Source organism: Halyomorpha halys, unplaced genomic scaffold (genome assembly GCF_000696795.3).
Source record: "Halyomorpha halys isolate HHAL.00 unplaced genomic scaffold, Hhal_1.1 Scaffold702.1, whole genome shotgun sequence".
In the NCBI taxonomy this organism is placed as follows: domain Eukaryota; kingdom Metazoa; phylum Arthropoda; class Insecta; order Hemiptera; family Pentatomidae; genus Halyomorpha; species Halyomorpha halys.
Genome location: NW_027109550.1, coordinates 669,454 through 688,555, shown reverse-complemented (window position 1 = coordinate 688,555; position 19,102 = coordinate 669,454). Strand labels below are relative to the sequence as shown.

General features: G+C 30.5%; 1 protein-coding gene across 1 annotated transcript in view; it reads left to right on the top strand.

Annotated features, from left to right (window-relative positions):
- Positions 1-794: 794 nt before the first annotated feature.
- The window catches only part of LOC106685490 (peroxidase), a 163,716-nt gene continuing 145,408 nt past the window's right edge, over positions 795-19,102 (top strand). The window contains exon 1 of the mRNA XM_014428196.2: positions 795-867. Within this exon, the coding sequence (XP_014283682.1) occupies positions 860-867 (8 nt within the window). The 5' untranslated portion in view covers positions 795-859. The remainder of the gene's footprint in view (positions 868-19,102) is intronic.

Sequence of the window (19,102 nt, the reverse complement as noted above, 5' to 3'; positions counted from 1 at the left end):
TATAATGGGAAATAGGAAAGAAAAAACATTTGAACGAAAAAAGAGACAAAAATATACTTTATTTTATGTTTACATACAAAATCAATGCTTTTTTTCTCGTTTTATTTATTTTAGTTTTTTATACGCTACTATTTTTATTTCGTTGTGTGAGTAAATTATATTATTTATTTTAATATGAATTTGGAGAATGACACAATCTTTCTTGTTTCATTTCACATACCTATTTATTCCATATGTGTATATGAAATAAACTGTTACAGTTAATCAAGGAAGATTGTGTCATTCTCCAAATTCATATTAATTCTAGAAACTCTTCCAGTAGAAGATCATTAATTTAAAAATATTCATTTGAAATAAATGGTTTAATAATGTAAATTACATTTTTCTTATTGTAATATAATAAAAAATAAATATTACCCAATATTTAGCATTTGTTTTCATTAATTTTCTAATTTTATCATCTCTTTACTGTCTTTTCAACATATATTGTAAATACAATATTGGGTTATATTATCAATATAATGTAACATTTCAACGTTAATATAATCCTAATTAATTCATTTTTTTTAAATATACATATTCGTATAGATAGATAGCTTTTCTTCCAGTTGAAAAGTTAAGCGTTCTGACAATTTTGCTGTTTACCATGTCACCTTCGAATCCCGGTCTCTTTCTCTCTGCTCACAGCTGAGCCTGGAGAGAGGGAGAGAGAAATACTCCAAGAAAGAACCTAGATCGTGGGGGTGGAAGCGCTGGATGACCTCCCTGGAGGGGGAGTTGGGGAGGTGGGGCGATCAGCATTGTCTTTGCCGTTCAGTGAGTCTCGTAGTGTCAGTGTGTGTACCAGGATCTGCTGACCATGATAAGGTAATTTTGAACTACAATATTTTTTATTTAATTTAGTATATGTCTTAGTTTACATATATGCAAAAAAATATATGAAGAGTTTAAAAATGGATACAGAAATTGTTATTAATAAACTAAAATTATTATAAATTTAAATCAAAGCACCTGATATTATTTAAAATAGTGATACAATATATTCGACGTAGGAAATAGTTAATTTTCCATGTTGGGTACCCGGTTCCTCGTCCAGAATAGAAATCCGAAAATTGGTTGAGGTTGATTTCGGAAATTTTCCCCCATAAAATAATAGTTCGATTTATTTTCGAGGTAAGTTTCTATTCGGGTTCATTTAAGGAAAATTTTTAGATCCAACAATCTGGATGTCGCTTTTAGTTCACTTCAATGTTTATTTTCGTTTTACATCCAGCTTCCAGAGTTGATAACTTGATACCGTTCATGTTAATTTTAATTAATTCCTTTCTATTTCTTTTTTTAAAGTGTTCTTGTGAGATTATTTTGGCATTTCATTAGATTTTAAATTTAAATATAACTTCTTAAATGAACTGAAAAAGAGGAATATGAGATAAATGAGAGATTAAAATATTTAGAAGGAAATATAAATGCACCAACGACGAATAAAATGAAGAGAAAAAAATTTAAACAAATTAGAAATATTTTAATATTTAATGGATTAATTTATAGTCTGTGTCATGTAGCAACCCAATATATTTTTAAGATATAGCTTTTTATTCTTTTAACGATTCGATTATTCGAAAAATAATTAAAACAAATTATACATTCTACAGAAATATACAAATTATAAACATGTTTTTCATTCAATAGAAAATCAAGCATTATCTATTGATGCAGTTGTGCAATTCGAATTTAAATTTTGAAATTTTTTTTTATAAGTATATTAATTTTCTTTATTTTATTTTGTCTTCCAAAAAAATATTTTTGAATTTCGGAGTTGAACTATATTCGATACTTTTTTTTTATTTCATTTTTTCCTCAATAAACATTAAGTTAATTAATTAAGCTAAACTCTTTCATTCTGATAAGCTTTTTAGAGAGATTTTATTTATTTTTATTATATTTTTTTCTATTTTTATTTTTGGTATGAATCTGTTCAATGAGCAATATTACTCATTGCCTAAGTTTGTGTCAGATTGTAATAATACTTATCAATAAATAACTTTAATGACTCCGAAAAATATTACATTAAACTTGCATATAAATTTTTTTTTATAGATATACACAGGGTTAATTCTTACAAAATTTTAATTGGCTTCAAAATCGTGTCTTGTCGGACTCTCATGCCTCAAGCTATTGAGTTTTTTTACAATTTAACTATTCATTGTGACTGAAATTAATTAAAACCTATAATAAACTAAACTAACTAATTGGTCATTTAATTGCCCTTACATTGTATATAAGAAATAAAAAATTTAAAGTTTTAATTTCATAGCTGTAGCATGTAATGAGACCCGCAACACACTACAACTTTCGATAAGGCGTTACGACTTGATTTTAAAATTAACCTTTTATTTTTACTGATTTTGAATAATAAAGAGTTTCATTAATTTTGTTAATTTAATCGCTTATTTTTTTAATTTAAGAATTACCTTCGTAATTATCGTTATTGTATTTTATTATCTGAAAAAAAAAAATTAATTCCATATTTTTTCATCCTAAATAGAAGTGAACTAGTTCACCGATATTTTCTCTCTTTGAGGGCCCACTAATAAAAAAAATCCACAAGTAACAAAATCAGTACGAACTTGTAATCATTTCTGATTAGCCAGTTAAAGAACCACGACCATGTCAATTACTAAACTATTGTATATCAAAATAAAATTAACATAAAAAAATTAATATTTTTTTTGAATGGTGAACATATGAAATTATAAGTTATAATTTGTAGAAATTATAATTTAGCACGTTGAAATTGCAATAAAGCTCATTAATAGCAAACTAGAAAGCCTAGTATTAACAAAAAAATAAACCAAAAAAATATACATAATATCGTTTTAATATTAATACAACTTGGCCTAAAATTACCATTATTGGGCTTACACTATCGCATAATCCACTAGCTCACGGGGTTTACGTCGTTTCAATCTTCTTTACTAGAACACTAAGTTTGAGGAGATGGACGACCTTAGTATTTTGTGTCCTTGTAGTGTCAATGGCCGAATTATTTAGTTTCTCTTTCAGTTGTATGTATTTGAAGACCTCCGGGAAGATATATCATTTCTGATATACCAGATTGCTTTGACTATTTCCCTAAGAAGTTTATTTTTAGTTCTTTGTATGATTTCTCTGTTGGTACCCCACATGCTCAATTGGATTCTGTACGACTAAAGCTGTTTTTAGACTTCTTCGTGTATAATAAGCTAGTTATATACAGAAATATTTGATTTTCTGGAACCAATACATTTTTTTATACATCTAAGGTGGAATATTCTTTTCATCGAAACTTTGCGCCCAATATAATCTGGAGATAACTAACCTAATTTTAATAGATAATAACTTTGCTATATATCGTTGTTCACAGATATTAGATTTTCTTTGTAAGGGAAATCAGTATCCGTCAATTTTAATTCTTTCAGTTTTGATTTCCATGCGTCAATTGCTACATCATCGACAAAGGTACATGTGACGGCTTTTTCAGCCTCCATGTCATTAGTATAGAGCATAATATGGGGTCTAATACAATTTCTTGTGGTACACCGACGCATATTTCATTGAGTCTAGAATATCCATCTTTTAGTCATATTCTGAAGTATCTCTCATATATTTTTTGACAATAGATCTCTCATACATTTGAGAATAGAGAATATATTATTCAGGAAGAGTTGTATTAAGCTTTTTGAAAAAATCCTTCAAGTCAAACTTTGTCAAACGTCTGCGGTGTTACATTCAAAAATAAAGTTAAGTAAATTTTAACTTTGTAATGTAAGTTCTTCAATTGGTTCCTCATAGTTGAATTTTTCTACCGAAATCTAAATTGATCACGAGGTATTAGCTTTCTTTTTTCGATTGTGAGGAGCAACTTATCGAAGAGTTTTGACAATACCGGCTGCAATTATGGTTAACTTAAATTGGAACAACCTAACCTTGATCAACCCATGGTTATGTTCTAAATAGGTCAAATACTAAAGGAATTACGTTGGGTGAAACAATGGCTAAATGAAAGCTGAATAGGCTTTTCTTTGCCTACTTCAGGGGGAGCCAACTCAAGGCACGCTTGTCGAAGGGGACGACGACGTGGGTACGGAATAAGTACGCGGGCACATAGTGGGACTAATCAGAAGTAAAATCGAGCATTTGGATAAATAATGAAAGTTTAAATGCAGTGATGTTTGATTACGAAATAAAATTAATACACATATCATGTGACTTATGAAGTACACAATCATACCTATATACCTTCATTTTCACTAAAAATATAAAGTAAATAAATAATAATAATAAAAAAGCTGTCGTAGTTTTCTAGGATTTATCAAATGGTCCGTGGGTCGTTTGGAGTTTATAATAGCAGTTATGTTCTGTATTAATCGCAATATTTCTGACACACACACAAATGTTTGATACAGAAAAATATTATTATTACCAAAATCTTTCTTTTTTGAATTGTGAGTATAAATAAACCTTAGCGGATAAATGCGTTAAATAATGGAAAATAAGAAAGTAACTGAGGTAAATGATTACACAAGCACACCTATATACTATATTATATGCTTCCTAGGGCATTAAATGTTGGCACCTAAATGTGGATTGCATTACAGAATTCCAGGATCCCAGAGTTTCTCTCCCAGTGGAGTCTGGGTTGGGACGTTGATATCATAGATATAGAACATTTATGATTACACCTTAGCGATCGACAAGTCTAAGTTATTAGCGATTTGAATATAAAACACAAATCGACTTTCAATTAGAATTAGAAACTACTGTGATACTGTTACCATCTATGTTATCATTGAAATATAATATACTGGTTCGGATTAAAAATAAAACTTCAGTCTATTTTTTTTAATTATAGTTTTTAATGCACTATCGATGTCTGTAGCATTACATACCTCTTGCTCATAATTTTTTAATATTTTAATCGGTCCAAATCGCAGGTGCGACAAAAATATTAAATGAAATGGTTCAAATTTTTACAAGATATTATTATAATTTATTTGAATTTTTCCCACCTCTGCCACCACTACTAGGCTCTTTAAAACTTGAAAATAGATTGACTTGTTTGTTTTAAAAATTGTAAAAAACCTACAAGCGAACAGGTTATGAGAAAACCCTAACACATAAACTTTCTTTTGGCTTCGTCTTACTCAGATAAAACTTTACAGTACTCTCAAAAGACGCACCACCTTCCATTATTATGGCTGGTAAAATCATAACCTTTATACTGGGACATCCTGGTCCTTATTTTGACAATTAAATTCTTTTCAAAGCTTTGCAAATGTTATTATATTCCATTTACATAAATATGTATATTTTTTCTTTAGGAGTGATTTAAGTGGTGAATGATATTTTTATTCTACTCAATGGTGCTTTTGTGCTTACTCATCGTTGCCCAATCTCTAGTGTGACCCGAAGAATACCTGTTCGGACACCTGGAAGAGTCGGTTGGTTACATGCCGGTTCCCACGTCACCTGTCGATTCGACCAATCACGACAAACGAAACTGTTGACTGCACGATACACAACGTAGCCCTTGTTACATAATAATACGCAGAGTTTGGACCCGGCCGGGTTACGAAACCAGAAACATGAACGAAAGTCGTATGTAGGTTGAGAAGATTAAAAGGAACTGTAGTAGGGCGTGGAGTCTCCAATTACTTTGTCGCGCGTGTGTTATGTACAATGTCTTTAAATGAATTCTATAATTTAGGAGTTAGAAGGTAACATATTGGTAGGCATTAAGCAAGTGCAGTTATGTGGGCTGGCAATATTTCAGTGAGCAGGATTTAACAAAATTAGAATATTTCCGCGAAAATGTTTAATCGTCGAGTCAATCAAACTTGACTAGTGTTTATTCAAAATAAGTAATCCAAGTGGCCGTCCATGTGTCCGAGAGAGTCAAGGCGTCGACTTTAGCTGGCTGGTTACTGCAGCGGCAATGTCATCTGGGGAGCAGGGGGTCGATTTTATTTCAGTGGCAACTCCACAATTTTACCTCCAGCATGGTTAAAATAGGACAAAATTTTATAGCACTTTTATAAATTTTCATCGTATTGCTATGAATAAATAAAGGTCATGCGACCTGCGAAAATAGTTGTTTCAAAGACTGTTTCAAAACGTTATAAAAAAAAAAAAAAAAAAAAAAAATGGTTTTTCATTGGGAGCTTTATATCTTAATAACTAAATAAAACACTAGAAAACATCATTTAAAGTTGAGTAAACTTGCTAAAATATGAGCCCTAATAGAGCTGTCTAAGTTCTGTAGTTACAAAGATTTCATTATGAAATAACAAAACATCGTTAGTTAGTAAATTTATTTTATGAAAAATATATCTCAGTAACTATATATAAGAGGTACTAATGTATGTCAGTACTCGAATTAAAGCTAGTTAAATGAACTAGAAGTTTATGACGTCTACCATCGTAGAAGTAATAGTATTCCTGATATTTGCCAAAATGTGAATTTATAGTTACTAAATCTCAGGAGCCATTGCTCTAGCAGATATTTATCAGTACTCAAACTAAAGCTAATTAAATTAAATATAAAGTAGTTTATAGTTTAAAGTTTATCTTCGTAAAGGTAGTAGTTTTCATGGTATTTACCAAAATAAATTGATTGATAAAGATAAACATTATTAACTACTTATAGTGAATGCACTATATGGTTTAATGAAACCAGCCTTGATTTAAATGCTAGGAGACATCTGCACGTTTAATGATTCATAAGATTTAGTTTTTTATAAATCGAAAATTATATCCAAAAAACTAAAAATATACATTTAGAGAATTTATTTTGTCAAAACATCATAAAAACTAATAAAGTTTCGCATACAAATGATTTAAGTACAACCAAAAATTATTTTCTATATAATTGATGAGAAAAAAAGGCAAATATAATTTATGTACATAAGAAATACTATGCAACTGATAATGAGCAGTTGTAGATTAGCAGAGAGTTGTTGAAGCACGTTCCAGGATACACGTTCTATATAGAATGACATCTCATATAAAATCTTTGACGCGTATGCTTCGAACTTCTAGGTTCACTACAAATTATTATTTATTTATCACTATTGTTTCACTGAACACTACGCTTGAAAATAATAATATATAGAGAACTATTGGGGTCAACTGTGCAAGAGATTGAAGAGTTTGTAATGCAAATATCCAGACTTTTTAATCAAACTTAATGGTTACGACTAGCCATTCAGAGCTAATGCAATTAGTCAGTTTTCTGTTTAGATGCTAATACTTACCAGATTATCCGGTCATTAATGAAATGTATCAACCTGCAAACCGCTGTCATATGTCATCAATCTGACATAGTACTAATTTTTAAAAACATGTTTCAACAACGGATGATATTTAGAGCTTGAAATAAAAATTAATGAGAACATGTTGGAGGGATTTATATCTACTACTCAATATTCATCCCAATTAGTCAATCTTGGTTTCAGAATATCAATCTCCACAATCTTGTAATCATTTATTCTTAACAGACAACCATTCAATCTTCGGTTATTATGAATACGAAATTAAAATTACTTCTAATATTTTCGAAAATAAATGTGTAAGACGTATTGGACTTAAGTGTGTGGCCATAAAAGGATGTCGGACAGATCCAATGATAAAATATAAACAACCATGGATTGCTTTTTAAAGATTAATGGCAATTCGTCCTCCATATTATTATTATCTTGATCAAAAATACTACCTTTGCCATTTCTTTAACGTTTCAAGGGTTTGTTCCCATCTTCAGAATTAAAAATCACCCTTTTTAAATTACAGTAGTCACATATTAGATATACAATAATTGAAATAATATAATACCATAAATTAATATGTTTTAAATACCTTCTTATTTTATTTACGACGTTAAACTCCTCAATGATTTTCAAAATGTCAACTATTTAAAAATTATTTTAAAAAAAACCTTATTATTAACATTATTGTTTTACAATTAAAAAAGCACCTCAGACTTTGTGTTATCACTAAAGATATTTGGGGCATTCATGATCTTTTAGTTCAACACGTTCAAGTGTTTTAAACGGAGAACAATTTTCTTCTTTTAGCATTTGACACGAAAGAACATTTAACATTTTTAAGAATCTGTTAATAGGTCTACTAAATGACGTCATGCAACAGACCAGCTGACCTCTACACCATTTTGTCTGTTGTCATTTTGATAGGTGAATTGTTTTTCTTTTTTGGTCAGTGTTGTTTTGGCCGTTTTAACTATGATAAGGTAATGAATAAAAATAATTAAAAAAAAGCTAGAAGAGAAAACAAGGAACATGTGTGGTGGAGGAAAGATGATGTGACAAAGCAGACGGAAATTTTACTATCTCGTAAATATTGCAAGTGTATATTGAAGTACGCCTTCAACTTAAGACCAGGCGCACCAACACTTTTGATTTTGTAATGTGGACTTTATATAATAATGAAAAATAACATAATTAACAGAAAAGAAAATTATATTGCATAAGTTACAATTGGTGTATGGGATGGCCGAGATTGAACATTTATGATAAGGTTTGTTAATGAATTTAGAATAATTGGTCTATGGATTTTATGGGGCTGATGATGATGATGATGTTGATGGATGTTAATTATACTGATAGGTGGATCTATTCCATTCTTCGGTTATTCCTCCTTCATTTCTTGATTTCCTTCCTCCTCCTCTGTTCCCGGAGGCACCTCAGAATGTCACTACTCACTCATTTTTGTATTAAAATAATATAGAAAAGAACTACTGATGGCAAAAAAAAAAAAAAAATGGTTCTCGTTCTCAGTTTCTTCCTCTCCCCACAGAGGTGATAATTTTGTTGTTGGCCTCATGGGGCGCTGGTAGTGCCTACATTATGGGATCCCTCCAATCCAGCCTTTCTGTTCCCGAAACAACAAGGTTACCCGAAAAAATTCCCAAGGAGTTCCTCTGCATTTAACATATAACATGGATTTTAAATAAGGTGGCTCACAATCCTATACTTATAAGATTTAGCATGTTAAAACTTTTTACGTTTAACACATCATGAGTACCTCTATTAAAGATTAATTTTAAATTAGTTTTGAATACTTTATTTATATTTTGCAACTGTACACTGTCTTTCTATGTATTTATTTGTTAAAATACAGATAAGAGTTAAAGTTTATTAAACCCATTTGCTTTTAGTTAGCTGAATATGAACGATAGAACAATCGATAAGGCACAAGAACTCACAAAACTTGTTTAAAAACATAATTTAGCAAATAAGACTTTAAGACAGTTGATAGGTCAGATTAGAAATTGTGCTAAATTACATATTATAGTGTTAAATGAACACAATGTGATAAAGTTCTGACTAACAAAATGGGCAAAATTGTGTTTCCCATTATAAATCACTCACAACAAAACTGTTTAACATCTGACTAAATTTTATTCCCATAGGTTGAAAAATTAAGCTACTACAACTGTAAGAACTTTTAATAGGATTTTTTTTTATATTTGAAGATTGAAACGTATAAAAGTGTTACATTGTTCCAGCTTATTAGTTTTGAGTATGTCAGAAAAGAAAATAATCCCGATTTACACTAATATCTTTAGAGTATGTCCAATAAACATAAAAACGTTTCTTTTTGTCTGCTGTGCTACTATTAAACAAACCAGAGATACATGTTTAAATTTTAGTTACAACGGTTATGGTTGCTACTTTCAATTTTGAATTTATCCCAAAGGTTAGCACGTCAGAAAGAAAACTGCCGCGCATTAGAAATTGAGGCAGGAGACGTTTAGAGAGAAAGCATCTCTCCATGTCCATCGGACCGGATCCTTCAATGTCGACCAAGGATGTTCGATTGTGAATAATCGATATTACCGGTCGGTATAACTACTGTATAATATCTCATTTTATGGCTGTTAACATTTTATAAGTATCGGATAAGGATTTCTCACGCCTTCAGGAACAGCTTCTTCATGTTATACTTAGATCTCGAAACAAACACAACATATATAACTTTTGCTAAGTCAGATATCATCAGGACAGAATACATTATAAATATGAAAACAAAATGCAGCACATCACACATCAACAGTTCAAAAAGATACGTTTACGATAGACGGCTCATCATTTCAAGACACCCAAACAAACACTGAACGTGAAGGGAAGTAATGTAACCACTGTTGTAAAAGATTATATTTTAACAGCTGATCCATTTTTTTTCTGAAACAGAAAATAGACGTATTTTAACTACTAAAAGTTACAAAAATAGTGGGAATAGAAGAAAAGGAATAAAGTATTGGGAGAAGATAGTTGCCCGTATGAATAGATTGATTGTCCGGGTGGCGGTCAATAAAGGTATCAAAATAGTAAAAGAAAACTATTTTTAACCAACGTTTCGCTCCACTTTGCAGGGCTTCATCAGGGCTTTCAGACTGAAACAGAACTGTCAACTCCCGTGTTTGTTGTTTCATATTGGAAGAAGATAGTTGACCGTCTGAAGTAGATTGTAGGAAGATTGTCCGGATGGCTGTCAATAAAGTATCATAATAGTTTTTTTTTGAAAAATATTACTTTTTATTTATTGATAGATATTACAATCTGCCACACAGTTGTGGGCAATAGGTAATAGTGATGAATGATCTCATACCTACTAAAATAAAATAAATTAAATAAATGAATAAATTAAAAAAAATTTATACAAACAGAAGAATAAACAAAATGAACATAATCAAATTATCTGTATGAAAAATAAATAAATAAAATAACATAACGATAAAATAATTTATACAATATTTACACAATCGACCTGAGGATCCCTGAGCCCACTCTATCCCCCACGTGTGAGGGGTAGAGCAGAGCTCAAAAGATCCCAGCGCACCCCTCTCGCCGCATCACTGGTATCATAATAGTAAAAGAAAACAATTTATTGTTAACCAACGTTTAATTAACGTTAACGTTATTATCTATTAATTATAAAAAAATTTTACCCTTCCTAATGGTTAACTGAGAAAACTTCAATTAGACAGGTAGTTCTCCCTCCCCCCATGTTTATTAGTTATTTTTGTCATTTTCTTAATTTTTTTCATATCCCTATACATCACCTATACCATACCTACTTCACCTATCTGTTTACCTTTTACACCTACCTCTTTGCCATATTTATAACTACTTCCAACAAGTATTTTCCAACAATTTATACAGTCTAGATCTGTATTTAGAACTTTATCACACCTGGTTGAATATATATTAGTAACTAGTTTCTAGTTCACCTAAATGTATACTTCTTTGTACCATTCTTATTTTTTATAGACTTTATAAACATAATTTTTTTTTTAAATTATTTTTATTTTGATATTTTATGAATTCTACAATGTTTGTGTCTTGTTTTTCATCTAGCCCTGACGAAGTCCTGCAAAGTATACGTTATATTAGTATACATCTTAAATCAGCATGGACGGATAACTAAGTTAAATAATAGAAAAAAAAAAGAAAACCACCGTGGTAAATTGCTCCAATACTAAAACTGGAACTAAACCAATCTTTCTGTACCAAATTAATACGAATATGTTGGTAGACAATGAAACGATTTAAAACATTAACCCACAATATATTGTGCAATCTCACTCCATTTTATAATACTATTATTATTCTTAATGTATTTAATTAGAAAATATATTACTGTTGTAACTTATTTTCGCTTTAATGTGAGGCTATGTATTTTTTTTTGTGTCAAAGTCATGGGTATATTTAGTATCGTTTGTTGAAAAACATTCGTTTCATTTTTACTTGAGAAGATGATGTTACTTTTGGTTGAATTAGTTTTTATTTTTTTACGCAATCCGGCCTATTGTTCATTCTACTTGTACAAAAGAACATTTTCAAAATCAGGTGATATACTTTTCTCAGAAGTTCGGGCCGATATTTCGAAACTTTCCGACAAAATATAACGACGTGAGAATGAAGACTTTGTTATTAGCACATGAGTGATGGAACGATGTTGTTGTAAGATATACGTGCGAACTGACATGTTATTTAATTCCAGTCGCACCAGTAGCAGTGGGAAACCAGATTCAGTTGTGTAACGTTGGAGATGATGATGGTAGTCGTCTAAGGGGAACATATAGAGCAGGTTTTCAGGATCAGATATCTTATATTACTCCTGATATAAATTAACATTCAAATATTTTGATAATATCACTATAAAGAGTAATATTATATAATAAATTCTGGTAAAAAAACTCTTTTTTTTTTATGATTCCTCGTCATTCCTAAGCCAACATTTGCTATCTTGGGTTTTGCTGAATTAAGTGGTTATCTTAGTAATCCTAAAAGAATCAAACTGAATGTCTGACGTCCTTCATCATAAATAAAACTAATCAATCAACCTAAGTCGGAAATTTTTTTTTTTTTTTGGTTATTATTGATAGATTTATTTATTGATAGATATTACAATCTGCCACACAGTTGTGGGTAATAGGTAATATTGATGAATGATCTCATACATACTAAAATAAAAAAAAAAATAAAAAAATAAATAAAAAATCAAATAAAAGAATAGAAAGATGAACATAATCAAACTATCTGTATGAAAAATAAATAAATAAAATAACATAATGATAAAATAATATATACAATATTTACAATATTTACACAATCGACCTGAGGATCTCTGAGCCCACTCTATCCCCCACGTGTGAGGGGTAGAGCAGAGCTCAAGAGATCCCAGCGCATCCCTCTCGCCGCATCACTGGTAATGAGCCAGTGGAGGCTGAGCAAGTGCGCTAAAGCCGCAAACACTCAACTTGAGTGGAGAATCTGACCATTGCCAGAACTCCAATTGTAAGTCGGAAATTAACTGCTGCCTTAAATCTGCATATGATTCAACCACAATGCTCCACAAAATTTTCAAATACACCACTTTGGTATTTTACTCACGAAATTATTCTGGCATATTGGGATACTGTTTAGATATTCTTCTTCATTTATTTATTTATTATTCTTCTAGATAGTCTTCATCATTTTGTCTAAATATTTTACAAGCAAACAGCTATAGGTGTGTTTATTTTTTACAGTTTAGACGCCACATACATACATTATAATATATGTGGAGAATTCATATTACGTTTTCTTCGTTTAGTGTTTCTTTACTACATTTCATTGTATTTATGTCGAGTATAAAATATATAGATCTGGTGCAGGGCGCGCATCACTCAACTTTAACTTACCCGGGTCCAAATCCGGCTCTTTATAAATTAGAGTAAGCTATTTTTTCATGACATTCATTCATCTCTAATTACCAATTCCAAACTAATTTATTATTAAAGTTTATTTATTTTGTAAATTATACAATTATAAATAATAAATAAATAATGATCAAACCTAATGTCCACTTTGTGGAGATTTCCGTTAAAAATGTGTTAATGTGAAAAGAACTAAAAAACCAAAAAAAAAAAAAATGAAATATTTGAATTATTTACATATCTTCACTACAGCAATGATAACATTGTTCAAAAAATATTTTAAAAATAACATAGTACATTTTTATACTATTTAAAATTTAAAAAAAAAAAAAATCATTCTAAGGACATCTCGACCATATTTTGTAGAATACATGTATAATTATTTCTCTGACGCAATGTTTTTAGAAAGGTGTGTTGATTTTTATTTTTTTAAAAAAAAAGGTATAAAGATTTTTTTGAGTGTCACAACTTGAGTGAAGATATGTATATTGAAAAAATCCTGTATTATTACAATTGTTTTGATATTAAATTAATTATTAATTATATCGGTAAATAAAAAAAATGTTTCTGAACCATTATACATATCTGAAAAAAAATTGGTGTCTGTCTGGAGTGGAGAAGTTCCGAAATAGAAGGTTTGTTTATTTTGTAAATGTAATTTTTGCCTTGTAGTTCGTGGCTTTAATAAACTTGTCCGTTCAGAGGGGTTTCCATTACAATCGGAGGTTCTTTATGATAAATTTTACTGCGGTTGTAAAATAAAGTACAAATCCAGATTAAATCCATTAAAATATTACATAAAATTGCTGTTTGTTAGAAACCAATTATTTCAGTTTTAAAGACTAATTGAATCAGCTTTGAAACGAGAAAAAAAAAATTGAACTGTCTGCGAATTAATCGGGGCAACTTCAATATGAATTGAATTTCTCACAGATAATGACGTCACACCTGTCACTCAAATAGGAAACAAGCAAGATAAATGAATTGTTTCAATTTCAACTGACGTTTCAATTTTATCTATTTGCCTTTTCGAGGGTTTTACGTAAATACCATCTTTCCTATTTATTCTTCTATATAAATCAAGAGTTCTTTAATCTTTTGTAAACAGTAATTTTTTATTCGTTGAAATAAGTTTTAAAAAAATATCATAAGCTAACGGGCCTAAACTAATAATGCTACTGTTCTGCCACGACAGTAAAAGTTATCGTGACGGTAACTGTAATACAGCTTATACCATGGAAGCTACAACAGTAGTTCCAGTTGTGGCTGTAAAGTGTCAATGTTTTAACGGATTTGAGTCTCCTGAAAACTGTAACATACACTACCACTCTATGCCTTATGAGATGGTATTGCCACGACAGTAAATGTTATCATGACATTGGTTTCAGGAAATCATGAAGAGAAAATATTATACTAAGACGGTTTTGGATTGATTACTGTCAATTTACACTTGGGTACCTTTTCAGAAGTCTCAAACCTTGCACGTGCCAAATGTTTAATAATCCACTTCAAATGGTCAACATATTACAAATATGGGCCCAATTTGAATCAATTACATGACATTTTTAAAACAACCAAAAACCTTAAAGCATTATTCCAAGACAATGGAGAGAAAGCCGTCACCAATCCCTAAAGAAAACAAATTATGATTGCAAATTTCTTTATGTCAATGTCCCTGACTCCTAGAGGAGGCAAAAAAAAAAAAAAAAATCAATGTTGTGTTAAAAACCATCAATATGTTTTATTTTTGTAAGATTTTTTTTAATATCTTTATTGAAATTTACAACTGTATACTATATAATACATTCAGTAAATTTGATCTTAGTTAAAAAGGAGTGTTACAGGCATGTGGAAAAACTACCCATTGGTAGCACTCTAATGACATTTTACATTAGCAGCTCGTGGCCATCTTCTTTTCAGGCACCTCAGAGGATTGTCAGGAATGGAAGAGGATACAAGGTTAGAAACTAGCTGGTTTGAGTGGTTAGAGAGTTATAATGGAAGGAGTGGTATCTGGTTAGATTGGTTACATAAGGAATATTAAGGTCTTTATGTATGATTTGATTTGTGACAAAGTAAGGAGCATTGAGGATTTTACGAAGGATTTTGGATTGTAAGGATTGGATACGAGAGGAATTCGAAGTTTTAGTGGAGCCCCAAAGCTCAACTCCATGTGTCCAGATTGGCCTTATTACAGTCATGTAGATTAGTCTTTTGTAATGAGTTAGAAGTTTAGAACATTTTTCTAGTTGAAATCAACGTGCAGTTTCCTGTCTTTTCAGTCTTGTGTGAGGATTCCAGGTTAATCGTTTGTCCAGATGTTGTCCAAGGTAGCGGATCTGTTCGACAGGGGTAAGAGTAACATTATTAAATGAAACTGTAGGGCAGTCGGTATATTTAGGACAAGGGGTAAAGGTGATTTGATGGGGTTTGTTGGAATTTATCTTAATCCTCCAAATACAACATTCTTCTTGAGCTGAGATACAAAGTATAAAACAGATTTACTACCATAATACTAAACAGGTCTAGCCATAATACATCTGTGGGCATTTTAACTCAGATGTTTATCGGAATCATTTGTTCGGTCTGGTTTCAGACCACCAGCCGCTTAGAACGCTCATTTTCGTGTGTAGTATAAAAATAAAAATTCTGAATGCAATGTATTTATTAAAGTGATCTCCAGTATTAATGATCCACTAGGAAAAAATAATTTGAAAAAGACTGACCAACAATGCTCCGGACCAGAGCATACCAACAATGGCGGAAACCAGACAGGCACACTATCAATCTCCACTTTTAATGGTTTCACTAAACTATAGTCCTTAGTACTTGAAGCGATTTTTCCCCTGAAAAGGAAAAAGAAAAGGAAAAGAAGAAACCGCTTAGTATTGTACGAGTACAAAGTATTATACGCACACCGACGTCTGATAAAGATATTGGACTTACTCATATTGTATAACCTACGTTGGCATTTGTAATTTTTTCACTTGACGAATTATTAAATTGATGAAGATTTCATTAATTATATTAAAAATTATTGCATTATAGTCAAAACAGCTATTGTGAACAAACAACCTCTACCATATTTTACAAATCAAATCTCCTCTGTCATTTATAAATATAATAATGTTTAAGAATGCATTGCATAATTATTTATGAATAATTCGGCCATTAATCAACAGAAATGTCCTCAGGTAATAAATTGCGGTCTTGACATCTAGGGACTGTAGGGGTCAAGTTAGGTGGATATTATTTATTCTGATGGTATAAAAAAAAAAAAAATGTGTCATAAAATATATCACTATACATATAATATATTACTTAACCCATATACATTTTTTTAAATTAAACATTGTATTTATCAAATTTTAATTACGAAGTTAAACTTCTTTACCGACGTAGTACAACTCGAGAAAAAAACAAAAAAAAATACGGGGGAAAATTGATTTTATGCCACGACGAAACGCTGAAGATGACAGCGTGGAACAGTAGTGGTGGGGGGCAACGCTTGATGTGTTTTGTATTTAGATTAACATATCTTTTTTTTTTTTTAAATAATACTTTTTATTTATTGATAGATATTACAATCTGCCACACAGTTGTTGGCAATAGGTAATAGTGATGGATGATCTCATACATACTAAAATAAATAAAAAATTAAACTCTCTTAAAATATATACAAACAAAAGAATAAACAAAATGAACATAATCAAACTATTTATATGAAGAATAAATAAATAAAATAACCTAATGATAAAATAATATAGTCTCTAGTCACATTTACACTCTAATATACAATATTTACACAATCGACCTGAGGATCCTTGAGCCCACTCTATCCCCCAGGTGTGAGGGGTAGAGCAGAGCTCATAAGATCCTAGCGCATCCCTCTCCCCGCATCACTGGTAGTGAGTCAGTGGAGACTGAGAAAGTGCGCTAAAGCCACAAACACTCAACTTGAGTGGAGAATCTGACCATTGCCAGAACTCCAATAGATTAACATATCTAGAAAACTAAAAATCGTATCAGCATACTGTAAGCGAGGAAAATGTTTAACACTTCATTATCTTAGTAATAACATATAACATATTTACTTATTGTATTTATTATTTTTATAGTTGTAAATCACATTAAATAAATAAAAATCTTAGTAATGAAATATAATTAAAAATTGTAACTTGACACTACACCGAGATAGAGAGGCGAAAAGTGGAAAAGATAGTGCAAAAAACATATTATTAGGTTATATAATTATAATAATACGTTTGAACTTTTATTCTTATTAGGGTAAACACGAAAGAGAAAATATATAAAAATATTGTTTATATTTTTGTAAAATAATAATTATTATTAATAAAAATTAAAAAAATTATCTCATTTTCAAAAGTTTCTCTTCTGACATTCAGTCCCAGGACATTTTTTTTAAAATTTAAATTTAGTTGTTACAAAGCTATTAGCGTAATTACATATTTTGAAATCTTAGTTTTTGTTTTTGCATTTTAACGTGGATTTCTTTTCTCTTTGTAAGACAAAAATATCTCAATGAATTTATCACGAATATACTCCACTATAACTATAATCAGCTTTTTAATTTGTGATTTGACGTCCTTATGTTCTCTAAATTAAGGCAAGAAACAGGGGGAGAATAAGTTTATGCAGTCTTTTTCCTCTTCTAATACCCCCTCAATTATTTTATTTATTTTTTATAATTTATTTATTGTTATTTACAACTGTATACATATATACACATCAAGTAAATTTACTGTAAGTGATATTATGACATGATACAAACATGTGGAGAATCTACCCATGATAGAACTCCAAAAACATTTCTAAAGGAGAAGAACTCGAGGCCATCTTTCTCAAATTTAAAACTTTGCAATTCTGAACTTGAGCAATCCCGCAGATTCCTTAAATGGACAATATAGGTAGAGAATGTTCTGTCTGCTGTGAGCATATCGGTCCCCGCACTGAATCTGATAAATCCCTGAGTCATCACGACTTTTCAGATTCCCAGCTAATGTACCATTATTTCACCTTCATAACGTGTTAAGAAAGTCTTGTGAAACCTAAATTGGGATTATTCGATTAAAAGTTTCTTATAACTTACTTGTCTTTTGTGGGTCGTGACTAAAGATTAATCTTTCGTTTTAAATGACCTTTTTTAAAAACATTACGTAATTTTAAAATATATTTGTTTCTCTAAGAGATTATTTATGACTTAATAGTCCTTCTAATACTTAGTTAAAAACTCATAAAAATTTTTTTCTTTTGAGGTTAATGACTTCCAATTTAATGATTTTTTTTATTAAAATTATCACCACATGGTACAACGTTTCGGGATCACTGTCCCATATTCGTGCACCTTAAACCTATAACAATAATAAAACTATCATAAAAACAATGTCCATCTCTATTTATTGTAGTGCACACAATTATATTCACCTCATAATTTCTTCTAGGAAATCATGTCACAATTTGTGCATCTTCACTACTCCTTAGCACAGCCATCACTCTATATTTCTTGCTACCTCTTTGGACCTTATCTCATGTTCAGTGTGCTGTTTGGTTACCTCCCTGTTTTTTACAAGTCCTGCTTTGTATTTAACATTAACTTGGTGATTTTTTACTTAAACCCGTTAATTTCATCTGATTTTTATTTTTATAATTTGAGTCTATTTATAATGTGTAATGTGTAATAAGGTTTTTAGTCTCCGTTTTGTAGTTGTTGTTGTTGTCTGGGGCTTTAGGGCGTAAAACCCTGAGGTTGTCAACGCCCAAATACGCCATCAACGCCCCAGTTTTGTAGTTTACTGTGTTTTGTATGTTTTTTGTTATATATATATA